Raw genomic sequence first — 10809 nt, forward strand, 5'->3', positions numbered from 1 at the left:
CGTCCCATCTCCAGAACAGGCTGATGCTGCATTGTGATTACTCCAGCAGAGGCCTCCCTAGGCAGCGTGACAGGTGCTTTAAAAACAGATCGCCACAGAGGCTCCCTGCCCCTAAGACATTGCCTGTGCAGCAGGGAAAGGCAGACAAGGGGATGTGAGGGAAACATGCACAGAGAGTAGAAAGGACTTGCCCAAGTTCATATAGCAGCTCAGTGGCAGAGACAGAGCAGTCACCCCTTAGACTGTAGGTTCTCTAGGAAGAGACTGGGGTGGAGGGGCTGTACTTCACACCCCTAGGTCAGGAGGGTTTAGGGTTGTGGTGAGGGTGAGGGTGAGCTGTCAGGTTGTAGCATTCGCATTTTGGTTACAGTCTTGTGTAAGGGTTAAGTGTGGGGTTAGGTTTACAGTTCAATGGGAATTGAGTGTTTAGTTTCCTGAGACCTCTTTGAAATCCCAGCCCAGTTTCCTAGGAGAAATATCCAAATTATGAGAATAAAACGCGTCTCCATAGTATCTTCTATCTATACCGACCAAGTTTCAAACTCCCAGCTACTGCCGCTGACTCAGACAAATATAAAATTCCCGTCTCTAAGGCAGCTACAACTCTGGAAAATTAAGTAGAAACCGACGGAGAAGAAGAGGGAGGAGTTTTGGGGAACTCTCCGCAGATGCAGGAAACACAGTGGGTTCAGGTCAGCCTGCAGCTGAGATATTAGTGTTCTTAACGGGAGAGGGATGGGCTTGTGGACAAGGGTCTGCTCTGGGATTCAGAGACCAGCTCTGCCACAGACTGTGTGTGTGTGTGACGATGTGTAATCCTCCTCCTCTATGCCTCAGTTTCCCTAGCTGTAAAATAGGGAGGATTTTTTCTAACTCATGGAGGGACTGTTGAGATTTTTTGACGCACCCAGGTATCAGTGGGATGCGGCATGAATATGTTTGCCGGCAATAACGTCTGGGATTATCACAACAAATGTAATGGGATGAGGCGCCCAACTCCATTACCCTCCTTTGAAATGCCCAGCCAGAACTCCTGAAAGAATTATTTAAAATCATGTTCGTCTTTCCTCTGCTGCCTTTGCCGGCAGCCTGAGTGAAACCCAAGGCACCGCGTGGAAGGGTTTCCAACGACAACCTGTGTTTATATTTCCAACCAGCAGATGGCGGTGCTTTGTCATGACTTTACCACGTACCACAGGATTTTAGCGTTCACGGTTCACTTCGGATGCATGGAATGGAACATGTATTGAGGAGATATAGATACACATACAGAGACCATGAAAGGTGGGAGTTGTCTAACCAACTCTGAGAGGTCTTGGGGAAAGTGTCTTGCAATTAAATAGTTTCCAAACAAATCTACCCAAAATGCAAATGTCTCTCAACAGGAGCATTGATTTGACTCTGGGAGAGTTGGTAACTGCAGATTTACCCCACCACTCAAAACCGGGTATTTCAATTATTTCCCAGTATTTTAACTCTCGTTTTTAACCCCCATTTCAACATAAATGAGCAATTTAACGGTTCATTGTCCATGTGTAAAGGTATGTTTTCATTCGCATTTTATCTCAATTTGTATTTTCAACAATGTCACTTCATCTACATTTGTACTTACCTTTAACCCTTGTTTTACTACAAATGCTTTTCCCCCACGCAACACAGAACAGCTCATCTCGTCAGCTAAGAAAATAGGTATTAATAGTTTCCTAATTAAAGATCAGGCCCATTATATTATCCAAGGATTGTGTTTAAATTAGCTCTTTACAGAAACCTGTAACTGTTAGGAGGAGATGTATTTTAAGCAGCGTCAGTACTCAGGCTGTTTCAAGGCGCTGCAGCCCGTTTTAAGGCCTGTGGCATCCCCTGCAGCAGGGCTGGGAGGTTTTTGTTCAGCTCTGCTGTGTGGCTCTGTCACTGTGCCAGACGCAGGGCGCAGAGATACACCGCTGTGTCTGCCAGCTCCAGGGCTGTGATGTTCAGAACTGTGGAGGTGTCGTTCGCCTGCGAAGAAAACCTCTCCTGGGCAAAATCTGCAGTATCACTGAACGTGTTTCCTTTTGCTCCTCTCAGGAGGATGTACTGCGGGGCTCGGTTCGGGTACTGGCGGTACCAGTAGAGATAGACACCGGAAGTGTAGCTGGTTTCATAAGAACAGCTGAGGGTCACGGTGTCGCCTTGTGATCTGGACACCGCGGGTTCATTGGACCGGATCGAGTCACCCAGCACCGCACCTGCAACGAGACACTCACGTTCAAGGACAGCCAGGTGCGTTGGCAGGTCTAGGCTGTGAATTTTAAAATAGCCCATGGATTTATCCGCCTGATTTCGAACAAATTAAGGTTAGCGCAAAAATTAAGGTTAAAGCTAGCAGGGGCGTTCAGATCTGGGTCAGGGTTAGGATCTGGTTTCTGATTCTGGGTAGAACGGGAGTTGGGAGCCGAATTCCATGACGTTTCTTCAAAAACCCAGAGCCCGGTTACCTAGTAGGTTAAAGATCCAAAGGTGGAGAATGAAACGCGTCTCCATGGTGCCTCAGACAGCTGGAGCCAGACAAGCTGGAGTGGTCGCTGCGAGAAGAATTTAAAGGCAACTTCTCGGAAGGACTGGGAGAGGTTAGTGCTAGACCGGCCTAGCAGAAGAGGAGGGATTCAGGAAATGCGTAACAGACACAGGAAACGGGCTGGGTTCTGCAACTGAAGCGCAGGTGAGAACTCGTGGGACAAATTCCTTCCTCTGCATTTCCTGGACGGTCGGTTTCTGGCTTTGTGTCGTTTTTTCTGATTCATTTTTCCTTTTTATTGTCCTTCTTGTTGCTACGTGGTGAGAATTGAATTAAATACATTGTGGGAAGACTTAAGCTCTGTGTTGTGTGTGCTGGTTTTGTGAGTGTGGGTGTGTTTCTATCTGTCTCTATTGTTTGTGTTTGCACGTGCACGTGTGTCTGCATGCTTCTGTGTGCTGTGTCTTTGTGTATCTGTCCCATTGGCCCCATGCTGGTTTACTCTAGCTGGGGGAATCCAGCCCCAATGGAAGTACAGCTGATTGAGACCTGTGGTGGACCTGGCCCAGCTGACTCCTCTGCCACACAGTGATTCACCGCAGCTGAGGAGCAGACCCAGAGTGGGTAAAGTGACATTAATCTGAAGTAACACAATGGTGAATTAGGGCCATAAATCTCCATGGGTGTCAATTCGTGTGGTTTATACCAGCCCCATCATCTGGTTTAACCATCTGTCTGTTGCCTGGGAATTCTACTCTGCAGTTGTTTTTCTCATGATGATAAAGCCCAGGGGGTGGTTTTTTGTACAGGGCTCTCTATTAAACGCCTCAGTGTCTTCCCACAGAGCATAGAAATACATCGCCGAGTCCGTCGGCTCTAGCTCTTTAATGATCAAAGTGAAGAATTTTGAGGATTTCCTGAATTCTGCAGAAAACCTTCTCCTGGCTCCATTCTTTTTAGCGTTATTCTGAAATATTTGGAAGAGGAAATCCATTGCCCCTGATCATTGCTGTCTGTACCAAAATAAGTAATAATACTGGTATCCAGTGCAGAAAGTACACTCCAGGGTGACAGTCTGACCCCCCAACTTTGCCAGCTGCCCTTAGGTAAGGTAATAATTGGAGATATACCCCAATCTCCTAGAACTGGAAGGAACCTTGAAATGTCATTGAGTCCAGCCCCCTGCCTTCACTAGCAGGACCAATTTTGCCCCAGATGGCCCTCAAGGATTGAGCTTACAATGCTCAAACCACTGAGCTATCCCTCCCCCCTTGTGTTTGTGTGACACTGCCTTGTCCCTGGCTGGAACCTGCAGGGAAGGAAAGAGGAAAAAGTTCACCATAATTAAGCATGTAAAACTATTGCACATTTACATCCAGTCTCGTGTGAGGAGAACAGAAGCCTTTTAGGACTCAGGGCCTCCCAGACATGGAAAGATTGTTTTTACGCATCTTGTACAAAGAGAATGACGCAGGCACAGACTGAGGGTTGGGTTTGCCTCACGCTCTAGGTAAGGCAGCAGTGAAGTTAGGAATGGAACCTCGGAGTCCTGAGTCCTAATCGTCCATGCTCTACCCACTACAGCATGATCCCCACTCAGCACTGGCCATTGGACCCAGGAGTCCTGATGCTCAGTCTAACTGCTCTCAACCACTAGACTCTCCTCCTGTCCCAGAAGTGGGACGAAAAGCTCAGACCCCTTCTTTTAACCTGCTAAACCGCTGCTCTCCTCCCTGGGCTATGAACAGAACCCAGGAATTCTAGCTTCCAGTTTCCCCCTTTTCAAACCCATGAGGTAACAGAAGTTAACTTTCGTTTCCCTTTTTAGCGGACACTTACTCAAAGATAGAAATGCTGTTGCTGTCCAAATCAAGATTTCTGGAGCCTTCGTGGTTAAATATATTGTTTCCAGATCTTCAGGGGGCGAAAGTCACCATAATGATGGGTGAATACAGGAACCTGGATAGAATAGAATCTTATGGTGAAGTTTCTCTCACAGAATCAAACCAGAGAAATTAAATCTGTGGCAAGACCATTTCGTCCTCTCCTATAGACCCCAGTTAAAGGCTGTTTCCCTCACCATGTAACAGCTAATACCCTCCGGTAGCGTTTACCCTGCTCATGGTGGATTCGGCTTGTTCCTGTCACGTGACACCTTTCTAACCTCCAGATCGCTTCAGTAACTCAGTAGAAGCAATTTAGTTCTGTCTCGTCTTCGAAGACAAGAGCTCAGCAAGAATCACAAGGTCGACCAGGGTTTTACTTTTGAAAAAAGCTAACACCAAAAAAAAAAAAGTCTAGTCAGGACCCTCCCTCCTCACAGCCCAGCGAAACATTGTGTGCGGGATCTTTCTCCAGAGTGAAGCAAAATTAAGCTAATTGATTCAAGACCTGGGGATTTGGGCCATTGACTCCAATGGCGAGGCAGCTGATTTACGCCAGTTGGGGTCTGGCCCATTGAATCCAATGGAGCAACCTTGATTTGCACCAGCTGATACTTTGCCCCATTTACGCTACTGGAGCGAGGTCTGATTCCTACCTGCTGGGGTCTGGCCCCAAAGCAGACGGAGCTATTCATGGAATTGCGGTGTGACAGGTACTGACATCGGGCTCATGAGGTTCTGGGTGTTTTGGGAGAAGTAGGGGGATGGTTCCTGGAAAAGGGTAACATTTCCACACAGTTAGTGCCCGTGCGGTTTCAGTCACACCCTGCATCGTTTGATTCAAACCCCTGCTTGTGGCTTGCGGTGTCTCTTTACACGGATTTCTGTCTGCGCAGTTTTGTCTCCGAGTCAAGAAAAAAGTGAGCACTGGATTTTGTAAAAGCCCCTCTATTAACCCACCCGCCGTGGTAATCTAAGGCCCTCTCAGAAACACATCGACTAATTTTTCAGTTCTAACACCGCAATTCTCAGACCCACGTATTTTTCGACTCGCCTGAAATCCCGTAACAACCGACTCCCAGCCCCGTTGTGCTCGGTTCCAGCAGACCTTGGGAAGAGGTACTTCGTCTGCCCGCTGCTGTCCTGTTTATACCAGTATATATCATAACCTGCATATTCAGTAGAGAAAGTACAGCCCAGAGTGACAGAGTCAATTTGTACCCCTGTCAGCTTCCATTGTCTCTGGGTGACACTGTTCTTATAGGTACTAGATCCAGCAAAAAACAGTAGATGCAAATTCACTATAAAATTAGCACAGCTGTGTCTGCTGTCAACTGAGAATCTCAAAGGGTTTTCCAATAGATGTGGTCTATCTATCTATCCTTCCCCGTTCTGTAATATATATTTATTTGTCTATCTCTGTATTTTTTCTCCATCATTTTTTAGAAAAGCTCAAGCGGAGATTTTCAAAGCTGCCAAATAGATTCAGATGTTTTAATATTAATTTGATCTGGCTGTCCAAATCTGATAGACAGCTTTGTAAATCCCAGCCCTAATACAGAATGGCATTTTTCTTCATATTAAACGGCGTGTCTCTTCGTAAAAGGAGGATAAATTTCTTCCCTAAATACCACGATATTCAATTTCATAGTTCAGGGATTTTCGTTTTCACCCTAAATATGTTAAGAGCTGAAGCTGCGTGGCCTTTAAAACACATTTCGACTTTCATACTTGTATTCATTCATAAAGAAAAACACAAACATTGACCTCACCTGATAACAAAAGTAGAATATAGAGCTGTACAACTAAACACAGCGTGCTGCAACTTCAAATTAACCTCGTGGTTACTCTGTGTCTGTAGCAAGCAAGAGAAGATTTCTTCCGCTTGTGTTAGTTTGTTTGTTTTTTCTATTTTTAATTATTCTGCTTGAGGTAAAGAGGAGCCCTGCTTTTCCTGTAAGCCCATCTTCTATTTCTTTCCTGCCCTTTGATAGCGGAGAAGGATGGCTCAGTGGTTTGCGCATTGACTTGTTAAACCCAGCGTTGTGAGTTCAATCCTTGACGGTTCCATTTAGGGAACTGCGATTAAAAAGAAAAACAATATTTAGTCCTGCTAGTGAAGGCAGAGGGGGCTGGACTCAATGACCTTTCAAAGTCCCTTCCCGTTCTAGGAGATTGGAATATTTTCATTTATAAATTAAAAAAAAAGTATCAGAGAAATCAACAAAATACAAAGTCAAATATAGTTAATGGAGTAGGTCTGAAAGCCCTCTAGTAGATAGCCATAGCAATCTATATAACTATCAGAGATCAGCCAGGAAGGAAATGCACATGGAATTTCAGTTGTGATGTTTCTCCAGCAGAGACTTTTGGAAACCTGTGATTATTCATACACGTTTTTTTCGGAGCTGTGGAAAGCGATAGCTTAGCTCATTTTATAAAACTTCTTTTCACTATCTTTGTACAGTCATTATTCAATATCCTTCTGGTACACATTTCAGGCTTGTTTGAATACTCTGTGTTTGTTATGTTTCTTGGTTGGTGATTAGGGCTGGGATATTCAAAAGGGCCTAAGGGAGCTGAATTTCACTGGAATTTTCCAAGGAAACTGAGTGCTTAACTCATTTGAAAATCCTAGCCCTAATTACAAGTGGTTCATTAAAGGACACAGTATTAGGAGAAATACTGATGTGAGGAGTAGGTATTTTTTAACCTATAGCCAGGTATTGCTACTCTAGCAGCAGCTGCTATTGCCCTCCCCTCTCCCACCTCTCAGCTGGGCTTTGGAGGGTGGGGGGAAAGTTGCTCGTCTGCACATATTGTAACTCAAGGATAAGTTTGATAAGAAGTTTTGAGAGGAAAGATGGGCCAGTGGTTAGGCCAGGAGCCTAGAATCTGGGAGATCTAGTTCCTGCTCTACCCAACACTGTCTGTGTCACCTTGAGTGGGTGACTTATTAGCCTCTCTGTGCTTCAGGTCCCCATCCCTAAAATGGAGATAGTGGCCCTGCCCTATATCACATAAGTGATGTGAAAATAAATACATTAAAGGTTGTGAGGTGCTAAAATGATGGGGCCCATATAAGTAACTTAGAAATTGTGGCCAATTTTTCAAAAGCACCTAAGTGACTAAGTCCCATTTTTAAAAGGCATTTTTGAAAATGTTATCCTTAAAGTTGGAATTGTGGAATTACATTATCTGACCTGTGCTATGCAGGAGTCAGCCTAGATAATCAGACAGGTGCCTTCTGGTTTAAAAATCTGTTATATCAGTCTGTGCTCATTTTAATGGGAATCTGGTGTCCAAACCCCCAAATCATCTTAAAACTCTGAGACCAAGCATTTCCTATCTACCACACAGTTGGGACTTGATGATGATGATGATGACAATGGCACCCAGAAGATAAAAACTGAGATCTAGTCAGCCTGTGGAACTCCTTGCCAGAGGATGTTTTTGAAGGCCAAGACTATAACAGCATTCAAAAAGAACTAGATAAGTTCATGGAGGATAGGTCCAACAATGGCTATTAGCCAGGATGGGCAGGGCTGGGGTCCCTAGCCTCTGCCAGTATCTGGGAATGGGGACAAGGAATGGATCATGTGATGATCACCTGTTCTGTTCATTCCCTCTGCAGCACATGGCATGGACATTTTCAGAAGACAAGACACTGATCTAAATGGACCTTTGATCTAACCAGGTATGGCAGTTTTTATGTTCTTACTGACCTTAGGGCTTCAGTAATTCAAACGTATTTTTATTTAAATCAAAAGAGCAAAAAAATTTCCAGTGCAACTAGACAAGATCCACCTATAGGCGGACCACCAGAATGGAATCAAATTTAGACCAAAAAAAATTGTCAAGTGGAAAAACAGAGTGCCTTCCACTCTATGTTGCCCTGAGCAATCTTTCACTTTTGTACAGGTACAGCTATTACCCTACTCCACAGTGGGTCTGATAACACGGTAGTTCACGGAGGAGTCCTGGAGAGACACCTCTTCAATTTTCAAGGTCAGATGCATCTTATTAATAAAATAATCATTATCCTCCAAAGTACAAAAATGCTGAGAATTTCCAAAGAGAAAACTTGTTCCCATCAGCAGACATGAAAGCAGTGAGTCCGGGGGGGTGGGGGTGGAAGATAGTTAAAGGCAAAGGTTTCTGTGTTAGAGAGAGACCAGAAGGTTTATTTAGCAATGAGACAAGCTGCTTGAACAAAATCACAATCACCTGGGCACAGAGTCACTATAGAAAAGCTTAGAATCAAACAGGGGCCCATGATTTCAGCAAAGCGGTCCCCATTTTGAGATTCACAAGGCGGCAGTGCAGGGCCGTCGGGGGGCGGGCGGGGGAGGCAAGTCGGGCAATTTGCCCCTGACTGCAGGCCCCACCCATGAGAATTTTGGAGGCTCCTCCGCCTTCCCCATCCCCTGGCGCCTCAACGCGCCGCATGCAGGAGTGGCCCTGGACAGAGCTAAAGTGGCGTGGCTCCTCTGGGGCCTGAGCACCTCCCTCTCAGAGCCAGGTGGTAAGGGGGCAGGGCTGCGAGCTGCGGGCTGAGGGGCTGGAGCTCAAGTCCGGTGGAGGCACGCAGCTGCCGCTCTGTCCAGGGCTGCTTCTAGATGCGCTGCGCTGAGCCTCCGGGAGACGGGGGAGGTGGGAGTAAGCAGCATGGTCAGCCCCTCTGAGCCGGGCACCCCTGATTCCCCACCTGAGCCCAGCCCCTCTGAGCCGGAAACCCCTAATCCTCCCCACAGCCCTGACCCCAGCTCCGAGCCCAGCCCCTCTGAGACGGGCAACCCCTGACCCTCCCCACAGCCCTAACCCCAGCTCCAAGGCCATCCCTTCTCATCCGGGCACCCCTGACCCACCCCACAGCCCTAACCCCTATCTCTGAGCCCAGCCCCTCTGAGCCGGGCATCCCGACCCCATCCCCACAGCTCTGAACCCCAGCTCCGTGCCCAGCCCTCTGAGATGGGCACCCCTGACCCCATCCCCACAGCCCTGACCCCAGCTCCGAGCCCAGCCCTCTGAGCCGGGAACCCCTGACCCCATCCCCACAGCCCTGACCCCCAGCCTGAGCCCAGCCCCTCTGAGCCGGGCAAACCCATGACCCTCCCCACTGCCCTGACCCCAGCTCAGAGCCCAGCCCCTCTGAGCCAAGCACCCCTGACCCTCCCCACAGCCCTGACCCCAGCTCCGAGCCCAGCCTCTGAGCCAGGCACCCCTCGACCATCCCCACAGCCCTGACCCCAGCCCGAGCCCAGCCCCTCTGAGCCGGAACCCCTGACCTCATCCCCACAGCCCTGACCCCAGCTCTGAGCCCAGCCCCTCTGAGCCGGGCAAACCCCTGACCCTCCCCACTGCCCTGACCCCCAGCCCGAGCCCATCCCCTCTGAGCCAAGCACCCCTGACCCTCCCCACAGCCCTGACCCCAGCTCCGAGCCCAGCCCCTCTGAGCCAGGCACCCCTGACCCTCCCCACAGCCCTGACCCCAGCTCTGAGCCCAGCCCTCTGAGCTGGGCACCCCTGACCCCATCCTCCCACAGCCCTGACCCCAGCTCCAGCCCAGCCCCTCTGAGCCGGGCACCCCTGACCCTTCCCAACAGCCCTGACCCCAGCTCCGAGCCCAGCCCCTCTGAGCCCGACACTCCCTGATTCCCCACTCCGAGCCCAGCCCCTCTGAGCCAGGCATCCCCAACCCCATCCCCCACAGCCCTGACCCCCACCTCTGAGCCCAGCACCACTGAGCCGGGAACCCCCCTGACCTCATCCCCCACAGCCCTGACCCCCAACTCTGAGTCTAACCCCTCAGAGCCGGGGACCCCCTGACCGTCCCCCACAGCCCAGAACCCCACCACCCAGGCCAACCCCACAGAGCCCGGCACCCCGACCCAAAGCTCAGCTCCCCACCCCGCCGTGGGCAACAGCAGCGTGACCCTTAGACAGCAACAGCCCATTGGTACCAACCATCACCATCACCCAGTGACAGCCCATTATGTAATTGAAAATGTATTAAAACATTTAATGTTTTTAAATAATGTATTTTGTGTATTTTGTGTAATGGCTATTATCCAGGATGGGTAAGAATGGTGTCCCTAGCCTCTGTTCGTCAGAGGATGGAGATGGATGGCAGGAGAGAGATCACTTGATCATTGCCTGTTAGGTTCACTCCCTCAGGGGCACCTGGCATTGGCCACTGTCGGTAGACAGATACTGGGCTAGATGGACCTTTGGTCTGACCCGGTACGGCCTTTCTTATGTTCTTATGTTCTTATTTTCAAATTATTAAAAATTAATTGTTGAATGTATTTCACTGGTTATTTTTTACATTTCCAAATACATGTTACTATAGTATTGCAACTTTTTTTTATGGAAGGGGTCCCCAAAATTGCTTTGCCCCAGGCCCCCTGAATCCTCTGGGTGGCTCTG

General features: G+C 48.4%; 1 gene segment (V, D, J or C); it reads right to left on the reverse strand.

Moving 5' to 3' along the window:
* Positions 1-1586: 1586 nt before the first annotated feature.
* LOC120392588 lies at positions 1587-2555 on the reverse strand. The segment is given in 2 exon segments: positions 1587-2228; positions 2478-2555. Coding segments are annotated over 2 exon segments (366 nt in total).
* Positions 2556-10809: the final 8254 nt, after the last annotated feature.

The sequence above is a fragment of the Mauremys reevesii genome, unplaced genomic scaffold, assembly GCF_016161935.1.
Source record: "Mauremys reevesii isolate NIE-2019 unplaced genomic scaffold, ASM1616193v1 Contig103, whole genome shotgun sequence".
NCBI classification, from domain to species: domain Eukaryota; kingdom Metazoa; phylum Chordata; order Testudines; family Geoemydidae; genus Mauremys; species Mauremys reevesii.